Source organism: Artemia sp. Qi Xiang Cuo, chromosome 5 (assembly GCF_049724085.1).
Source record: "Artemia sp. Qi Xiang Cuo chromosome 5, ASM4972408v1, whole genome shotgun sequence".
NCBI lineage: Eukaryota > Metazoa > Arthropoda > Branchiopoda > Anostraca > Artemiidae > Artemia > Artemia sp. Qi Xiang Cuo.
Genome location: NC_142798.1, coordinates 21,702,006 through 21,723,631, shown reverse-complemented (window position 1 = coordinate 21,723,631; position 21,626 = coordinate 21,702,006). Strand labels below are relative to the sequence as shown.

At 35.4% G+C, this 21,626-nt stretch overlaps 1 protein-coding gene across 1 annotated transcript in view; it reads left to right on the top strand.

Moving 5' to 3' along the window:
* Positions 1–13,880, top strand: part of LOC148951951 (uncharacterized) — a 181,467-nt gene extending 167,587 nt beyond the window's left edge. The window contains exon 6 of the mRNA XM_089089106.1: positions 12,429–13,880. Coding sequence (XP_088945232.1) covers positions 12,429–13,012 — 584 coding nt within the window. The 3' untranslated portion in view covers positions 13,013–13,880. The remainder of the gene's footprint in view (positions 1–12,428) is intronic.
* Positions 13,881–21,626: the final 7,746 nt, after the last annotated feature.

Sequence of the window (21,626 nt, the reverse complement as noted above, 5' to 3'; positions counted from 1 at the left end):
ACAGGGTTCAAAAATGGGTAAGAACCCTCATAGGAAACAACTGGAACTCATTTTAATCCCACCAAATTTGGATGAGATCCTATAACCCCTTCTCCTGGTGGAGATACTTTAAGGGTGTCTCTTCTTTCGCTCCTCTAAAATTGCTGATTTTGCTTCAAACTTTACTCGTTGCAACTGAAAACTACTCCTCGTGCGAGCTCCCTTTCTTTAAATCTTACCAAGCTTCTTTAAGATCCGACAACCCTTTTGCTATTGTTTTGATGAGAATAATTCTGGTACAGCCCCTCTCCCTCGCAGAGGTTAAACTGGATTTTAGCCCCTCAAAGGACTAACTGGGATACTTACTTTTAACTAGCCTATTATTTCTTATCCCCAATTTATTTTTGTTTAGATTCGACAATCCGTTCTTGTCAGTGTCATATGTGTATATTCGTCAGTGCTTCTCTATCAGCAAATATATTATACCCATTCGGAACGTATTTCTTCGAAGTAAGGTTATAACTCCAATAACAATTTAGAGACCCTACACTGTAAAAAAAAAATTGATTTCCAAAACAATGTTTTGCTCGAATTAAAAAAAGTCCCAAAAAAAATCCAATTTTTCTGTTGGAATTGTGACTTGCTTATTGAATTCAAACACGTCAAAAGAAAATCAAATTTTTTCTGTGGAAACTCTGACATTGAAATTATTGATATTTATGTACTTTTCAGTAGAAAAAAATGTAATTTTCGACGCAAATTGGTTAGCCTATATTAATCAAAATGGTTTGGACTTCAATAGTAGATTGAAATCTCTAGAATATCATATTCGATTTGACTATGGAACCATTTAAAGTGAATTTCTGTACAAATGTTCTTATGAAAATGCATAACTTTATGTACAAACATTTTTAGCTTATAATTAATATTTTGGAGAAATGGAAGAATATCATATGAATTTTTTAATTATTAATGGCTTATGGAATAGTTACAGTATATTAATGAAAGAGAAACAATCTTTTTTTACCTTCACTATATAAAGACAAGACCGGACTTATCAAATGTTAATATCATACTTTACGGGATTATTTCTGTAGTATGATTACTTGGGTTTCGCTGGAAACCCATGATTCCACCAAAGTATAATCACCTACGGAACAAGTACTGACAAAACTCTTCAAAAGTGACCCCGCGTACGGGGTCACTATACGGGGTATAATAAGTTTTCAAGAAACCATATGCGTATCTTTTCAAAAATGTTAGATGATTCTTTTGTAAATATCCCTTTTATTTTGTCATGTGCTTTTTTGTAGTATTTTGTTTTTGAGTATTGTACGATTGGATTTACCTCTGTATTGTCATTATCAAGTCTTTTGCGGAAGAACAAAGAAATTCTTCGGACAAAAATGGGAGAAGTCATTTGAGCTTGGGAGCTCGAATGGGAGAGTACTTAGGGTGAAAAATTACCGGAAGACAAAACTTTTATTTGGAAAATTTTCTGAGCAAATGAAGTAGTTAAAAGCAATCCAATCCATAAATCTTTTGAAAAAAAGTACCAACTGTATTTTGTATCAAAGACTTTAAATAAGATATGTACACTTAGTCTTAAGTAGCTTAAAACCCTTGCTGAAATATTATACTCTGGTTTTCAGCATGTTCTTAAAACCTGTAATAAATATCCGCCGAAAAACGAAGAAAGATTATTCAAAAAATAAAACGTTCTTCGGAGACAATTAGAGTTAACCTTAGGTCGGGTGTCAATGTTTTGAGTAACTTATTCTCCTACGAAGAAGGAATACTTCAAGAAATATGAATTAGTTCCAAGTATGCTCTATCATATGTATTGTTAAAATTCTCTTTTTTTATTTCACAAGTCATTTGTGGAATTTTGTATTTTTTGTAAGAAGAAAGATCACAGATGCATTCATTTATTTTTTCCCAGGGGGGATTCTATGGAACCAGTGGTCCTAGAAGATCGGGGGAGGCCTCATTGGAACATAAATTTAAATTCTAGTGCTCTTTTTAAGTAACCAGTAAGATTTTGCCACGAGAAAGTGGCGCTTTCAGCTATTTTGTGGCACCAAGCTACGATTTTGACCCAAAGAGGACCAAATTGTTATTGACTTAAAATTCTGAGACTGTCAAGTGATTTAAAAGTATCATAAAAACTATATGCTGAGCTTCCCAGTTGTAGAGGAAGTAATGCCACACGATGGTGCGTTTGTTCCTAAAAAATTGCGTAGTCCATTCAAGGTAAATGGTTAATTTATCTTAGTGCTTAATTTAAGTTGCTTTATTTGATTGTTTATGAAATTATGTTTGGTGATGTATAATTGCACATCATCTATTCTGAAGAAAAGGCGGTGGTTTGTTGTGTTGACGGGGGGCCAGATGCTCAAAAGAGCGCATTTCAACACCCAAATTGTCTAGCTCTACACGAGTCTTCAGATAAATATAGAAGGGGTATGGTGAGGAGTAAGACTTAATTTTTCATCTCCCTTCATTTAGACTAAGCCTGAATAAGAGCACTGCTGGGTCATATCCCCCCCTCCTGATTGGGTTCATATTTTGTAAATAAAATTATACACACTGATGTGTAGGTATGCATCAGTTATTATGACGGAGGTGTGGTGGTTCATTTTGCAGATGTGGGGGATGGGCAGACGCCTCAAAGTCCATTTTAATGCCCAAATATCCCAACTCTCGTTGATAATCTCACAATAACAAATATAGAATTGATTTTGGAGAAGGGGATTGGAATTGATGTCTAACCCATAGATAATCTCGGAGACCACATTGCCTTTCCATGACGATAAAATATAAGTTCAAAATAGGGATAAAATCCTTTTTAATAGACAGTGTATAATAAATTTCACAAAAAATACCAGATATTTTGATCACATATACAGTGACCGTCATCAGTAGTAAATTAAACTGAGTTTAGTTTTACTACTGATGACGGTCACTGTATATGTGACCGAAATATCTGGTATTTTTTGTGAAATTTATTATACACTGTCTATTAAAAAGGATTTTATCCCTATTTTGAACTTTTATTTTATGTTTTTTTATGTCTAACCCCTCTTGATCCATGGAAAATTTTGGTTTGTGCCTTTATTATTGGTGATAGTCAGGAGGGAGGGATAATAGTTCCTCCCCTATTGCGAAAATATTTTCTATGTAGCATTAAATATAATAATGACATACCTAACGTCACACATGTGGAAAGGGGGAGGTGATGCATCATTAGTCTCACCAAAAAATATCTTGGGGTCTGGCTAATGCTACTAGGAGCTTTGTTTTCAGTAATTTGAATTGGTAATATTTCTTTTTTCCTTTTTATATAGCCTACAGTGTATTTAATCATATATATACTATGTATTTAGCCATCAAATAACCATATTTAGAGGTTGCGATGGCTTCAGCTGAGTAGTAGATCAACAGTCACGCAGAATTTCATATGGATGATAATCCTGTGTGACTTTTGATCTACTACGCAGTATTCATCCATATCAACAAATCTTCTGTTCATGGAATATTTTGACTAAAAATTTAAATTTTGTCCAAAATGTTAGTTATGATCCAATATTTTAATTCTTAAGCAGAAAAACGTGAAAAGGCAGAATGATACCAATCAATTAGCAATTATTGGTTCATAGAATTCAGAAGCAAGAAATCGGGGTGGGCTTTATGGGGCCGGTAGCCCAAATCATATTTAGGTTGGGCCTGGGCATGATTTGAAATAGGATCAGAAATTAGATACATAAAAAACAAGTTTTTTCAACTAAAACTAAGGATCAGCATTGAAGCTTAAAACAGAGAGAAATTATTTCGCTTGCTCCTCAATCTCTAGCTCTTTACTGGCAAAAAGTTCGACTTTTTGCTCCAATTCTTTAAGAACGGCTCCCGAAACACACGGGCCATTGAATTGGAATAAGAAAGTCTTTTAAAGCACTAAATCTTTAGCGTAACGAGCAACGGATTCAGGAAGGAACAGTTCCCCTCAAATACGGAATAATTTCTGCTTGTTTTAAGTTTGCATGTTGCTCCTTACTTTCAGTTCATAAAACTTGCTCTCTTTAGTTTAAGCAAAATCAAGGCGCAAGACCGGCTAGTTGAAGCTTTGAAAAGTGTTGCCAACGCTGATATCAGTGAAAGTGTCTCAAATGGCATAAATAGAACTGGGGGGTGTGCCATAATTGCTTGGATTTCAAGGAGCAAAGGTCATGGCTAGGTCAAATATCACCATTGAGAAGGGACAGTATCGGAAAAATCCTAGAAATAATTTAGCCGAATTTCCATAGAGCAGAAATGTGCGTGAAAGATGTACAAAGTGTTTTCATAGATTTTGGGAAAGACGGAATTCATCTAAAGAACTGGAATCTGTTTTATTTCCTACAAAACTGGGTTTGCATTCATTTCTTAAAATATTTAAAGGAGAAAAAGTCGTGCTTAGGTCAAATATCAACATCGAGATGGGTTTTGTTTTACATTGCAATCGAAAAAATAATAGAAATAATTTGGCAGAATTGATGTTGAGCACAAATGTGCATAGATTTTGGAAAGGACGGAATTCAGCCAATAGAACTAGAATCTGTTTTTAATTTCCTGCGAAAAGAAACTATGGAACCTTTGAGAGAAGACAGTTTCCACTAATTCTCTTTATTTCCTTCAATATTTTATTTCCTGCATTATATTTATCCTTGCATAAAATGCAAGGATGTATGGTCGATCAAGCGGTTGTCTATCTGGGTAAGGAACTTTTTGTAAAAGGTCAAGCTTATATCGTCGCACAGAGCAGGTTGGAATCTTTAAAAAGATTGTGAATCGGAGAACTGGATTATGACAAGATTACAGTAAAGATACTTTGCAATATGGAGAGCGGAATGTGGCGCCTGAGTACTGCTTGTGCAATAAAATCGGAATACTAAAAAGTCTCTCATCCAGGGTTGCCAACTTGCACACTTTTCATGTGAAATGCGCTCTTTCACATCAGAGAGGATAAGGAAGAGTGAAATTCACTCTTTTTGGGTGCAGCTTTCATTCACTTTAAACGTTAGTAGTTGGCATATTCGTCAAAAGTGTATTTAACCAAAGAAACAGGGTTCCCAACTTGCAGGCTTTTCGTGTTAAATGCCCTTTTTTTTACCTCAGAGAAGAAACGGAAGAGTTAAACTATCATTTTAGGTGTCAGTTTTCATTCGCTTTGAACGTCAGTAGTTAGCATTTTCATCGAAAGTGCATTTAACCAAAGAAACAGGGTTGCCAACTTGCGCACTTTTCGTGTTAAATGCGTGTTTTTTTTACCTCAGAGAGGGTACGGAAGAGTGAAATTCACTCTTTTTAGGTGTCAGTTTTCATTCACTTTAAACTAGCTGGCATGTTCGGCAGAAGTGCATTTAACCAAAGAAACAGGGTTGCCTATTTGCATACTTTTTGTGTTAAATACACTCTTTTTAACTCAAAGAGGATACGGAAGAGTAAAATTCACTCTTTTTAAGTGTAAGTTTTGATTCGTTTTAAACGTCAGTAGTTGGCATATTCGTCAAAAGTGCATTTAACCAAAGAAACAGGGTTGCAAACTTGCACACTTCTCGTGTTAAGTGTACTCTTTTTTTTATCTCAGAGAGGATATGGAAGAAGGAAATTCGCTCTTTTTGGGTGTCAGTTTTCATTCGCTTTAAACGTCAGTAGTTGGTATATTCCTCAAAAGTGCATTTAATCGAAGAAACAGGGTTGATAACTTGCTCACTTTTCATGTTAAATGCACTCTTTTTCACCTCAGACTGGATTCAGAAGAGGGCATGCACAATTTTTTTGACTTGCACTTATTTTGAGCAAAAATCGCTCTTATTTGACCTTGATTTGTACTCTTTTTAGAAGTCGCCTGTTGGCAACCCTGCTCTCATCGGTTCCGGAGCCAATTAAACTCGTGAAGGAACTTTTTATAGAAGGTCGAGTATATGTCGCATTGAGCAGATTCCGATCCTTTAAAGGATTGCGAATCGGAGAACTGACTGGGACAAGCTTGTAGAGGAGATGTCTCGCAATTCCACAAGCATGCGTGGATTAAACTTGAATGTAATAAAACGGTGATTGAAGAGAGTAGTAAAGCTCTTTTATATTTAAGAAGTCTTTGGATCAAACAGCTAGGAGTAACAAATTGCAAGTAAAGAGTTTCCTTGTTAATCGAAGCCAAAACTAACCAAATCTTTGTCTTAAATAACAATCAAAAACTAGTGTATTGAATTGACTGTGATTGATGGTCACTCTAGAAAGATTTTTTTGAAGATCATCCAAAATCAGCTTTGCTTCACAAAACATGGTTGATGTGTGTGAACTGAAAACACAATGTCTTCAAGTTGCATACCGTGTTGTGGAGCTTCATATTCATTCCTAATATTATGAATTTTATGTGCTAATACATTCTAATGAAAAACTTTGTAATTGATCTCCTTGCATATTAAGAATCAGCATGAACAATAGATTTCATCGTTGCTTATTTGATGCTTAAAACTTTGATTTTTAGAGTTTTGGTTTCGATTGACAAGGGAACTCTGTACATACAATTTGCTACTGCTGGCTGTTTGATCCAAAGACCTCTTAGATATAAAAGATCTTTTCTACTTCCTTCTTCAATCACGGTTTTATTACGTTGAAGTTTTATCCTTGGAAATCAATTCTTTGTCATTGACCACTATCCTGAAAAAAAAAACATACCCCCTCTATATACTTATTTGAAGGGGCAGTCTGAAATATAAAAAATTAATTGTAGATTCACATGGGCGCCCATAGACTGAATTTTAGGGGGGGGCGGCTTACCTGGTCTAATCAGCACTTCCAGTGCTGTATAATTGAAACCTCAAGACAAAATATCATGGGCAGTGCGATAGCGCTGCCTAAGTAAAGAGCGATGTGGGCACAATATATTGTTGTTGTTTTTTAGATCAGGGAACTTCTTGTAGAAAGAAATGTCATTGGAACTTTAAAAGAGCTCATGGAGGACAGCCAGCTCCCTCTCCCCCACGTCAAACCCTTCCCCAAACACATCCAATCAAAATTTGAGATAGCCATTTTGTTCAGTGTTGTTTTAAGGTCTGGAAATTTTGACTTTGAGAATGACACCCCCCCCCCCCCCAACTCTCAGAGCAAGGGTTTCAAGTTGTGCCCCATGGGTATATAAGGTTTTTTATAGGAAGGGGACTCATTCGATTGGTAATCAGAAGTTCTACTGGCCTTTTTAACAGTCAAAAGTGATTGGAGATCATCCAGTCCCCTCCCCATGCACCGATCATTTCCCCAAACATATTCAATCATAATTTTTTAGATAGCCATATTGTTCAGTGTAGTTGAAAGGTCCAGAAATTATGTATTTGAGCATAACTCCCCCCCCCCCCCATATAGCCCTCAGGTCAAGGGTTGTAAGTTACGCCCTGGGGGCCTATAACGTTTTTATAGAAATGGGGGTCGTATAAACTTCAGAGAGGGCTCATTGGATTGGTAATCAGAATTTATAGTGCTCTTTTTAAGAGTCAAAATGATCAGAAGGCAAAAAGCCCTCCCCCCCCTCCCCCACACACACACACACGTCGTGTTTTCTAGAAACGCATCTGATAGAAATTTTAAGATGGCCATTTGTTTGTCGTATAAACTTCGGAAAGCGCTCAGTCGGTTGGTAATTGAAAGGGGCTAGTACCTTCTTGAATAGTCAAAATTGGTTAGAGGCCAACCCCCCCCCCACAGCCATCATCTTCCAGAACACCTCCAGTCAAAGACTTGATATGTTTATTTTCTTTTATGTAGTTTAAAAGTCCAGAAAATATTTCTTTGAGGATGATAACCCCCTCAAGGTGCACAGGGAAAGGGTTGTAAGGTATGCCCCGAGGGCATTTAAGGTTTTTTGCAAACAGGGGTCGTATACACTTCGGAGGGGGCTCATTGGATTGGAAAGGGGACGTTGAAGAGCCATTTTTAAGAGTCAAATTTATTGGTTGGCAGCCATATCCCTCCCCACGTCATATTCTCCCCCAATGAATCCGATAGAAATTTTAAGATAGCCATTTGTTCAGAAATAGTCCTAAGATCTAATAACACGGCCTTTGGGGTTGATACAGCCCCTCAGAGTATGGGGGTAAGGGTTTTAAGTTATGTCCTGGGGGATTTAAGGTTTTATGAAGAGGTGGTCTTGTGAACTTTAGAGGAGGCTCATTTGATTGGAAATGCATGCTTCTAGTTTAATTTTAAGATTCAAGCGTGATTGAGCGAAAATAGCCTCCCCCCCTCTCCCTGATATCCTCTTTTCCCCAAACATATTCGATCGAAATTGTGGAACAGCAGAGTAATCAAATATAAGAAATATTTAGGCGGACGTTGAATCAAAACAAACTATTAACATGGGAACTTCTAAAAAGGTGACAACTAAAAAAAACTTTCCACAAAAAAACTTTTCAAAGAAAAGTAAAGAGCTCCATTAAGCAAAAAATGGGCAGAAATAAAGGAAAGTAATCATCCAAGTGTAGAACTACCACAAATCACTATCAATAAATAAATGAAACTCGAAATGAACAGAAATTAGAATAAATAGCTGAGTCAACCTCGAAACAAGGAAACTCTATCATTAGTAGCGCTGATCACCCCCATGCTTTCTTAATACCAAAACATAATTTGTGCTTTATTGAGAATCAAATATGTTTTAATGTTTTCACTTTTTTTACTTAAATAAGTAAAAAAAAAAAATTTCCTCACTTTTTTTTGTCCATTTTTTATTTTAAGAAATAAATATCAGTATATTTAAATTTAAACTGACAATCCACGGTCTTTTTTTTTCAGTAAAGCCTAAGTTATGTTCTGGCCTTGAGAAGGCACGGGGGTTGTCAGCCCTAGTAATGTTAATTTTTGCTCGTTTTGAGTTACTCCGTAATTTATAATAATTTCTGTTCGTTTTGAGTTTCATTTAATTGTTGATAGTCATTTGTGGTAGTTCTACGCCTAGAACATTATTTGACTTTATTTCTGCCCATTTTTGGCTTAATAGAGCTCTTTACTTTTCTTTGAAAACTTATTTTGTGGAAAGTTTTTTTTTTAATTAATACAAATATATGACACCGCTATTCAGCCAGGGGGCAGGTGCCCCCCCCCCCCCTTATGGGCACTCATGTAGGTTCATCATTTCCGCAGTTTTAAAGGCAAATTTTGTAAACAAATTTTTGTCAGAGAAACAAGAAGACATGAAATATTGTATATAGATAGGAAAACGAGATATATTGCCGTTTCTTTCTCAGTTTAAAAAAAGCTCCTAGTAGGGTTCGTAACCTATTGTAATCTGTAATTGTCTACTACAATAACCGCTACCTTTATAATTTGTTCCCATCTCCCTAACGCCTCCCTAGACTCTGATATAGCCTAGGGAACGATTAAAAAATTGTCAATTTTTCTGGTTTGTGTCAAATTTTGCTATAATCAATCATCATTAAATGAAAAAGCTAACATCTTAAATCGTTGTAGTCAAGCCTAATTTTGATGTTGTCCTCAAGTGCAACAAAAATTTGACTTCACCCTGTTTATCGTAATTTTGTAAGTTTTCAATTTTTCTAGCGTCAATCTGTACATAATCCAAAAGTAAAATATTTAAATTAATATTTTTTTTAAAAATCAATAGAGTGAATCTTTTCAAAATAGTAAGAAACTAAAGTTTTAATTTTTTTTTTTTTTTGCAGCCGCCTCATCCTTCTCTCGGCTATAGCTGGATATAGCCATGAATAATTCACAAGAATTCCTCAATTTTGGAGTTTTTTATTACTTTTTATACATATTTCTTATCAGCAATTGTTTCATATACATATTGTAAAAAAAAAAAAAAATCAGGAAATTTTTGTATTGCCTAGAGACATATACAGGAATTTGGGGAGTGGAGGGGTACTTAACAAATACTATAACGAAAACTGTACTCATATTTTGATAGAATGCTGAATGGGGAACTAAATTGTACTGTTCTTATTTTTCTGATTATTGTGTTATATCGCAATACTGCATTTCCATGTTCTGAATTGTCCATCAATATAAATAAATCGTCAAACCTGCTCTAGACTAAAAAATGGCTATAATCTTTTAGTCAAAAGTATGTCGGCAGGTTTGTAAAAAAAAAACAAAAAACGTTCCAACACCTTGTGAGAGCGTAGAGGATGAAACTATCCTGGAAACTGTGTATCCTGAGTAAAGGTTTCCAGATTCAATCCCTCGTGTCACAGGGAAGACACCTTCGACAATAAATAATACTATTTTTTTCCGCGTCAGTTTCTTCATGCAACTTTTTATATCTAATTTGTAATGCAATTTTCTCTTCTAAGTAAATATAACATAAAACGACTTTCTGTACGCCACAGTTTTATCTTTTTTATTTTTTTTATTCAAATTAGGCTGAACATGTCTGGTGCAGATCAAACACTTTTGTATAACAGACTGTAATTAAAAAGTGACCTGAGCAAATAGTATCCCAAACTCTAAAAAAAATAGTCCTGATAACAATAACCGAAGTGAAGAAATCTGCTTTCAGGAATGAGATAAGTAAGCATTCTCACTCCCATGTCATTCTCATTCTACATTCTCATGGTTCCAAAATTATTTTCCGTCAAATTAAAATTTTATCTATATTAGCACTGGCTGGCTCTTTGTTAATATTCAAATAAGATAAAGTTATTTATTAATTTCAACGGCCTTGCGTTTGAGCAGTCTTTCTTGGAATTGCGACAAAAAGTCAAAGTTAAGCGTGAAGGGCGAGGTTTGAGGGAGGGACAGCCCCCCCTTATATATGGAATAATTTTTGTATGTTTTAAGTTTTAATTTAAGCCCTTACTTTCAGTTGAAAAACCCTGTTATTTTTATATGGTTTCTGAACTTTTGTATATCATGCCAGGAAATCCACTCTTCAACCGCCCCTATAAAAGTTTCCCAATGGAACTCCTCACGGGAATACTATTTCCCATGGAAAACTTTCCCGCGAAAAATTCCTCCCAACCCCCGCAGAAAATTCCCCCAAAAAATATTTATATATTTCCCAGTGACAAATGCTATATATTAACAATGGACAAATTGTGTCACTTACAGCCGTTTTTCCAGAGTCTATGGAGGGTCATCTTATCCCCAGAGGCACAGTTTTCAGACCTTTCGACTGTGTTTAATCAAATTTGTATCGGAAGTCCAATCGTTTCGGTCACACAGAAAGGTCACTAGAACTTTTGATTTATGTTCGAATGAGCCCTATCCTGATATTCTAAGACCATGGGATTGATACAATCACCACTGGGAAAAAAATATACAAACACCAATAAACACGCATCTATGGTCTTTCTTTTGACAAAAATTACAAAATTCCACATTTTTTGTTGGTAGGAGCTTCAAACCCCTATAGCAGTGTTCTCTGGTACTCTGAATCTGATGTTGTGATTTTAGTTAAGATTGCTTGACCTTGGTTTTTTTTTTATACCCTTTTTTGAAAGTTTCCTCTCGTTTATAACTTTTAATGGGTAACGTTAAACTAAATTAATTTTAAATATTTGGAATCAACATACAAAGTCGATTCTTTTGAAATATTAACAGCTATAAAAATTTTTTCTTAGACTTTCGGTTATCATTGGGTCAAAATGTTCCTTCCTTACAGTTCGTTATCATGAACTTTTTGATTAACTGTTTCTATCCTGTGTTTCTAAGTCAACACCATTCATCCAAAGTGAAATATTAAAAAAGTGGTATGGGTATGATATCTATGGGCATGCTGTCTTTTAAGACACCTAGCACGTTCATTCAAAGTAAAATGAAAACAATTGGGATTTCCCAAGTATTTCTATTGGTATTGGCTATACTTTTTTATGATGGCAACCGTTGGTCCTATGCCTCCTCTCCTTAAGTTCTTGAATTTTTTTTAATTTTACTCTATTTCTAAAATAATCCGTATAATTTGACTGTTTGGGGTAGTTTTTTGTTATAGTTTTTTCCTCCCCTTAGTAAACTCCTGCGCGCCTTAATGATATTGGTGCTGAATTGATGTATTTGGAGAAACGATGTTTATACAGTAAACATTACAAAAATCGAAATTGAATAAAATGTAGGTTTGGTACTAAGAGACTTGATCTGCAACTCTTCCTGGTTCTCAACGGAGGTATAATTGGCCCTTTCATATGTAAAATCCATCAAGTTAATTCCCTCTTGTTTCATAAGCTATATAAAGGTACTGTATACATACCAAGATAGAATTAAGTAGTAAGAGATTTTTTTTCTTTCTTTTAGGAATAGGCATTTCAAGAAACAGAATATATTTTTCAATGCTGTTATTATGCGCGTGCGTAGGAATTTAGTTTGGGAGAGTGGCAAAAACCAGAAAAAAAAAACAGAAAATTATCTCTCTCTCTCTCTTTTCTCTTTTCCTCTTGCCAATCTAATTCTATCCTTTACAGATCGCCGTAAAGGTCAACACAGTGCCCCTAGAGGAGGTCCACCCCGAGCCTGGACAAACACTGATCTCACTGACGCTTTAAATCAGGTTTGGAACCGAAAAATGACAACATCTCAGGCATCTCGAGTCTTTGGAATTCCGTACAACAGTCTTTTAATGTATGTTCGTGGTAAGTACGGCAAGTCCTTAAGACTGGATGCTCTAAGAAAAGAGACTTTAGAAGGTGAAGCAATGGCTGTGGCTGCTTCCACAAGAGGTAGTGGTAAGGGAGGGGTGAAAAAGGAAGTGGATTTAAGAGAATCTAAGATACCAAGAACTGATTTTAGTGCATTTCAGAATCTGACACCTCTTCCACCAGGATTTAACTACTTAAATTATTTACGAGAGTTTTCATTCCCATTGCACTTACCAATAGTATCTCCAGTGATAATGGATGAGCATAAGGAGATACACAACACTAGTGATTATGATGGGAAAATTGACAGTGTTTTACTCAATTCAAATTTTATTGCCAAAACTGAGCCGAATCGATCTCCTATTGAGTCGCCATTAATTCGACAAGAAGAAGTTGATAGCCATTTTTAAATTTTGAAATGAAGAAACTATATCAAACTACATAGTTTTATATATCAAGTTCCCATAGCTTTAACCTGAAACTAAAACAATGAGATGCAGAGTTCTAATATTCCCCAATGCTTTTTCAACACTTGATTAAAATAGACCCTATCACTCCTCCAAAAAAGGACGTATCCAACATTTTTGTAATTTTTTTTTAGGAGAGCAATTATAGGGATTTTTAAGCTTTTGAAGAAAATACTTTAAACTAGAAAATATCCAAAAAAAATCCAATCGGGTAGCTGATAATACAATTTCATTTTAGTATACAACGTTTACAATTGTATTTAATATACCCCTAATAATATACCTAGTTCATACAAATATAACCCTAATATACAATTTTATCCCTATTAATTCAACTAGTGGGTAGAGACCCGTTAGAACTAATTATTTTTGCTTTCCATCTTTCGAAAGTGGTGTAATGTACGTCCTTTTGTTTTGGTATGGGGATATGGCTCCTGAGCTATTAGACCTCCAAGACTTTAATATCTCCAAATCTATTTGTTATTTTATTTATTTTCTTTTAAATTTGCATGTTAAGAACTAAGAAAAGGATTCTAGTTCCGCATTTTATTATCAACTATGTAGTTATAATATTATGTTTACACCATTCAAAGAATGAAGTGAGCTTCTATGTTTTAAAATAAGACTTACCTGGCAAATCAGTTTAATTCTTGGTAATTTAGGGGGGAGTGGAACTTGGTATGGGCGCAAAAATATTAGGGATACAAACTTTCAAATAAATAATCCAACAATTATAATTATTTCGCAATTTTTTGAAATTTTGTTTTTATTAAAGTGGAGACAGGGGGGGGGGCTAATAAATATTTCGCCTCGGGTTTAAAAAAAGGGCCAGAAACACCACTGCAATGGGTTTAATACTTATTCATTTCATTTATGTCTTCTCAGTGATAGTGTTGGTAGTGCATGGTATAGTTTTTGTTGTTTGAGTTCCTCGTCGAATTTCTCTTAATTATTGGTAATTTCTTAATTATTACCAATTATTGGTAATTATTGGTTGTGTTTTGTTGCATGGAATATTGACAGTTGTACCTATGTTTTGTGAACGAGCCAGATCTCTTCCATTTTCTTTTTTGTAAAAGCAAGTATCTTAATATGGTTATATTTTAAGCATTTATTCAGATTCAATTTTAAATCTTTAGCATATATAAAATTAGTTTCTTGAGTAATTTAAATACTTAGATCGTTTTGAGTTGAAACAAAGATTTTGAATCGAAAAAGTGCATCATTTTGGGAATATCACCATTATCCATTGGAATTTTTGTTCGTTTACAACCTTTGTTCTTTGTTCCTCGGTACTCATAAGTTTTTTTTTATTTTTTTCGTTTTTCCAAAGAAGACGACTAAAATTCTGCTTTATTTGTGTGTTTTCTGGAAAATAAGAGCCAATTTTTCTAATAATCATAAACATAGATGACATTTGAAGGGATAGAAAGGGCCCTTTGACCTTCAATGGTCTTAGGAAAATGACCTATTGTTTTCTAAGACAGACTTCCCAAGATAATATGGCACGTGCCTTTCTTTTCATAGAGTTTTGTTGAAATGCCATGCCAGTGTTTAAATATCTAAAACGTCCTCAAGTATATTTTTTTTTATGCAGAAACAGAAAATACATTTTCGTTATTTTTTTGTGTTTTCATAAATATTGTACTTTTTTAACCTCATTCGATATTGCAAGCATAAAAAATTTCATAAGCTTTGCCATTATATTTAAACCTTTTCAAAACGGGGCAACTATCCCCTTCTAACTAACATCATTCTATTCTGAAAACCCCAGTTTTCGAGCTTAACCCTTTGTTAACCCTTAACCCTTTGTTTAAGAATCAACCCTTTGTTAAGTGAACAGCTTCAAAGAGCAGCCTTTGAAGGTAAGGTGCAGCCGGTAAGGTGCCATCATTTCTCGTTTTTCAAAGGAAATTAGAGATGAAGCGGTACTACTGCTACAAACTATTTGCAGCATTGGGCTGACTTAGGCTGACATACTGGGCAAGCTCCTCCTCCGCCCTGAAGTTTGCCTTTGAGCACGCTCACAAGGAATTCCCAAATACTTCCAGCAGTTTTTTTTACAGTTCTTGCTCCTCCCTAATCTGGGACTTATAGCCTTTCTTGCAACGTTACAGGCTACTTGGAGTAACTTTCCGGCTTTATATACTTTTTCACCCAGAGAACATGCCCAAGACACTCCTTAACGTCCCCCCAGAGAATACTCTTTAATGATGCGTAGACTAAGTGGACTAGTACCATGTCATTCCCGTCGCATTTGGCACCTTACCGGCAAGCTTTATTCCTTAAAACATCTTTAAATGTGAAAACTTCTTGTGTATCTTCCTCTTCGTTCTTTGGTATCCATTCTTGTTTAATGTACTCACCTGCACTCATCACCGTCGCGTCAGCTAAAGTAAGTTTTGAACTTCCCCTGGTCCTTTTATTTTATCATATGAACACATTCTAAGTTGAAAAAAAACCTTGGGTTTTTGTTATTTTACTTACTATGTCATTCATGCAACCTCCATCTGTATTCTGCTCAAGTAACTAAAAGTATCTACTTCTTCAATGGTTTTATAGTAACTTGGGTACTAGCCCCTACTCTAAATTAACCATTAAAGGTATCTAATTCTCTGAACATTAACAGCATATGTAACTAACAAAAGTTCTTTCATCGTAAGTAAGCTATAAATATGATACCTTTCTGAAACTGGTCGTTTCGCTTCTCTGGACTTTATCAACAGCAGAAGGGAGAAAGAATAAAATTAACCCAGTAGTTTTCTGGTATTATAGGCTCAAATTGCCCTGATGTAACTCAGACACAGGTATCTGTCGCCAGTAACTGGACCTTTGATACATCTAATCTATCGCCTGCCTTCTCTTTGTCCTGTAGGTCCCAATCGCCATCACCTAAAACTAACTGCAGCACTAAGCCTCGCGAGGTCAACACAGCCTCTCACACTCCTCATCCTCCATCCCAATCTGTTCAAAGCCTCCCTTTTTACATCCTCCCTAGAAGTTTCCATTTCCCTTAAATCTTCCCTTAAGACATCCTCCCACCTCATTCGCGGACGACCTGCTTTTCGTTTGGCCCTAGACGTTGGCCGACAAGGAAATTTTTTGGCCACCTGTCATCCTTCATCCGCACCCGGACACCTTGAATTGTGGTAGCCGTATTTTAGTAGTATTTTCTGGATGGCTGCTTGTAATCCTTCAAAAACCTAGTTGCCTTCTGTTTCTTCATATAACTGCACTTGGTGCTTGTATTCTTCTAATTTTTTGTTGAGTTTTTTTGCTTCGTGAAGAGGAGACACAATCTAAATATTTTATTTATGAGAAAGAATTGAAAGCTTAAACTGAAGCTTGAAAATAAAATAGTATTTTTAGCTTTTTTCTTAACAAAGATTTTCAGTAGAACAAAATATGTCTGTTTATCACAATAGCAGGGTTTTGACTGTAAGTTACGTTTTATTTTACTATCCTGGGAAAAAAATTAAGAAACGTTGTTGGAAGGTAAAGCCAAATAAACCGTAGCTTTACACTTCGAGAAATGAAAGCACAGAAAATTTATAGAAAGTTTTCTGTTTAATGCTTATCAAGTGTATATTTCTTAAAACAATTGATTAGCAGTAACGTCTTTCCATTGATTTCTTGAAAGCCTGGAGATAGCTTTGGAACATCCCGCATGTTCGGAGGTCATACTCATGAGACTGGTGGCTGTACCACATTTGTTTAAGGTCACGCATGAATCTGATACTTGAATTATTTTCAAAGTTAGAGTGCCTCCCATCGAAACTTAAAATTCAGAGAAGTATCTATTATAACTTAGGTTATAAAGTTTAAGACCTACCCCGCCCCCCTCTCTCTCTCTCTCCGGCTGCCTCTCCCGCCTTTCTTGCTAAAAGCATGCCAACTGCCGTATACAACACCGTAATAGGGTGGGGTGAACGAGCAATTTTGAGCAGTTGTAATAACCTGGCGCCAGCATGGATGGTACTTAAATAGTTTTGTTTGCTTGTTGGGTCATTTTGATGAGGCATTTTTGCCTTTTTTTAAGAAACCTAATTTAATCGATGAGAAATGATAATTATTTCCGCCGTTAAAGTGATATACTGAATATATTTAGGATCGTCGCATCTAAGTGGTATTTTTAAAAGTGTTGATCTCCATGAAGAAGAAAATATAAAAAGTAACGCCATCTAGATCCAAAAAATATTTTCATGCAATTTCCTTACCTGTGTAGCTGGCTAGTGGACATGTGTATTAAGTCAAGGGCACATCTGGAACATGGAGCTTCAGTTCATTCCTACCGAATTCTGAAGGTCGGACTCGTAACTTATTTATTTTTATTCAGCATTTGTATTTATTTCAAATTTTGGCATTATGTCCACACAAACGATTGCTGAATGCACGATCTAAATATTTCAAATTGTGTTTCATTTTCTTCTGTTCCTCTGTCTTGGAATAATTTGGGTTCATTTCCTTTTTATTCACCATTTTCACGTGATGCTCTTTGAATGTAGTCTCTGATTGGTTATAATAAATACTACTACTACTACTAACAACTCACCGCAGCACTAAGCTGCCTGAGGCAAAGCACAGCTACGCACGTTCCTCCTCCTTCCCAATCTATTCAAAGCCTCCCTCATTACACCCACTCAGAAAGTTCCCATTTCCCTCAAATCTTTCTTTATGACATCCTCCCACCCAACGGCGGACGACCTGTTTTGCGTTTAGCCCTAGACGGTTAACACCAAATGAATGGAATGAGTTTATTACAATAAAGAATGTATTCGTATTTAGAATCCTATGTATCATAACGTGTTTTAAGGAAAGATTTAAACTGTTGCATCTCATCTGTATTCCTATATAGTTCATACGCCGCCAAATTGTGCTTTTGTGATATACCGGATTGTTTTTACATGTACTTGCTTTTGTTCAGTTGTGCTATGTTTTATCTTTTAATCAATTTTGTCGTTTAGGTTCCTAACTTTATTGTAAAGAGGCTTTAGGTATAGTAGTTTTAGGTATATAGAATTGTGTGATCTTAAGTAGGGAGTAGATTGTTTTTTATACGTATTAAATAATGGTATAAAAAAATATTTGGAAGATTAATTAAGTTAATTATAATTATCATTACTAAAGCTTTCTAGACTTCTTTTCTTCTTATTTGCCAATGAATTTGGAAAGAATATTATACTCTTGATTATTTTGAATTCTTTTGAATGTTTTGCTTAAAGGTAAAAAATTTTGTATTGACTTTTTCTTCTCATTTTTTAGTCATACACTCAGTAAAAAAAGGTCATGTTAAAATTTGGTTGAACACCGTTTTCATACCTGTCTAATAATCTAAAATACTTTATATGGGGTAAAATTTTGCTTTTGAAATATTCTTGTTTTGACTTAAGTGAGGGAATGATTATATTCCTCTCAACGCTCTTTATGAATATGTTAAAAAACCCTGCTTGCTATAATATAAATTTGTACTTAATTTAAATCGTGACATAAAGGCTTTCATCTATATCCGTAGTTCTCAATTGCGGCGCAAGCCCCACCGGTGGGGTATAGCAATATTTTGGTGGGTCATGGGGAAGACGTGCACCCTTTGGCTGACTATACTTTAGATCTTTAATTTTGGAAAAAAAATTACATTTAAAAAAAAAGAAATCACAAGAAGACCCGAAAAAAAATACAAAGTTAATGGCCTTTTAAGCTTCCTTCAGGTAAAATTACGTAAAATTAAATACGTAAAATTTTAAATAACAAAATTAAAATATTACAGGGAGGGCATAAGGATTTTGGAAATTCTTAGGTGGGACTTGGCCCAAAATCGGTTTAAGAACCACTGATCTCTATTGAGGTTGCAAATTTTGGAGGATACTTTCGAAAATTCATGAAGTTTCAGGTTAACGTAATAATGAAGTGGCTTCGCAGGGTTTTTTAGATAGATATTGTCTTTCAGAAAAGGAAAATAAAGAAAAAAGAAATTAAAATGTAAGATTATATCCCTCCCCAAACTTTCTATGAATGCATTCAAAATCCCTGCTTGTTATAGTATAAGTTTTTTATGTAATATAAATCATTACATAAAGGCTTTCATCTCCATTGATATTGCATATTTTGGAAGCTGTTTGTTCAATTTGTTGAAATGGTTCTCAGCCATTTGGCTCGTCGTCTGATCCCAGTGACAAAGTCTTTTTTTTACCACGTATCTTTTGTCGTACGGCATTTGAATCCAGGAAAAAGAAGCAACATAATTGTTTTATAACCAGAAACAGCTGATGGCTTAATTTAATTTGGAGGAGGGATTTTTTGTAGGGTAAAATTTGAAGAAACACTTGTGTAAATGTAAAAAAAGTGTATTCTTAGAGCTTCTTAGCTATATAAATTTTGTCTTCGAGAAAGGTAAAATAAAGGAAAAAAGAAATTTAGTACTTTCAATATTCATGGACTTCGCTAAATATCACCATTAGAGCTGTAATTTAATATTCGAATATAATATAGGCAGTGGTAACTTCAAAGGTGTTTTCACCCAAAAACAGAGAAACAGCTCGTGAAAAATCTTGTATATTGAACACTTCTTATTCTTTTTATTGGCTTAAAATTTCACACAGAACAACCATCAGTCTAATCTAACTTTGTTTTTTTTATTGAGTAAACTTCATACTGAAAAGCACGTCAGGTTTTAAAAAGGCAGTTGTACTTCTCTCGACGGAAATTGTAGAAATCAAGGAGGCACACTTGTGCCTCTTTAAAGAGGCGACCCACCACAATGTTAAGTGATTTTCGGTCCTAGCGGTCGCAGAGAGACAGTGGTGATCGCATTTTGTAGCCCAAGCTCCAACTAAGAAACGTACAAAATTTCACCCCCCTCCGACTTTATCTTCATGGGTAAAAGTGGGCCGGAAGTTTCGACCCTCCGACCACAGTCCCCCTTTAACGTTGTCCGATTGGGCTGAAATTGAGAAGGTTAAGCTTTCCTAGGGCCCGGGACCTTATCCTCGAAATTTCAGCTCAATCCGATCACTTCTTCCCGGTTTTCCAAAAAACAAATATAGCCACTTAATGTTCATTTCTCTTTCTTTCTTTTTTATCAGCCACGCCTACAGGCCACAGTTCGCAACGGATCCGGGTGAATAAGGACTCAATCGAAGCGGAATTCGACCTATTAGGGCCTTTTGATATTTTCAGACCGAAAAAGTTATCCCCCAATTTACATTTACGAAAAACCTCGTTTTCCTATAAGAGCCCATGTTAATTTTTCCCACCACAGCCCCCTTTAACGTTGTCCGATCGGGCTGAAATTTAAAGGATAAGCTTTCCTGGGGCCTGGGAGCTTATCCTCAAAATTTCAGCTCAATCCGATCCTTCCTTCCCTATTTTCCAAAAACCAAATATCAAGTTTTGTGGGGATTTACTTGCGTCAAAAATAGATACTAGAGACTAAAATAATATAACAGGTCAGAGAAAATCCTGTCAGAGAAAATTTTTTATATATTGAATTTAAAGTTTAAAAAAGAAACTCAGTTTCTTTTTTAAATCCGCTTATCCTCGAAATTTCAGCTCAATCCGATCACTCCTTCCCTGTTTTCCAAAAAACAAATGTAGCCACTTAATGTTCATTTCTCTTCTTTTTTTTCTCAGCCACGCCTACAGGCCACAATTGGCAACGGATCCGGGTGAATGAGGACTCATTAGAACCGGAATTCGACCCAGCAGGGCCTTTTGATATTTTCAGACCGAAAAAATTATCCCCCGAATTTACATTTACGAAAAACCTCGTTTTCCTATAAGAGCCCATGTTAATTGTTGAATAATAAGTAATAAACTGTACAAAAACGTGCAGAAATTATTTGAAAAAACTACGTTTTCTAAAGAGTTAAAGAGGCTGAGTACAAGGTCGAACCTTAAACCGTACAGGAATTAGGAGGCACAGTTGGGGGCCTCTGCCCTCCAAGCCCCCCGCTCTTGCAGCCACTTTTGTTAAGGTTTTTAAGTCCTGTACCCTGCAATCAATTGGTCGTACCAATACGAATGAAACTGTTTCAATGGCATTTTTTTAATATCTTCTGAGGATTTGGCAATGACTACTCAGTCTGATACAGTTATAACTACAAACTTGTCTCTGTGCCAGGTAGTGTAATAAATGAACCTTATGTAATAAATAGTGTAAAATAAATGAACCTGAACTGCTAGTTTATTCTGAGCCCTTCTTCTGCTCCCTGTTTTTCTGTTCAAAATTGTTAAAGTTCATCACAGTATAGCTTGTTATTGGTTAGGGAAAATTCTCCTGAGGAAACGGAAAATAATAATTCTCAGTAGGGTTTTTAATCAAATAAATACAATAGGGTTTTTTAATGGTAAAAGATTCAAGCAAACTTTGATTTTGTTGTAAAATAGCGTTTTGCAAGGGCCAAATCGGGGTGTGGTAGCCCTTCTTGATAAAAGATGAAATAGTGTTGTAAAAAACTATACCTGACTTCGTTTGTGTTGCAAACCAGTTCTTCGCCAGAGCATAAGCGGGGGGTGACCTTAAAAAAACCTTAACAAAAGAGGCTGCAAAAGCAGGGGGTTT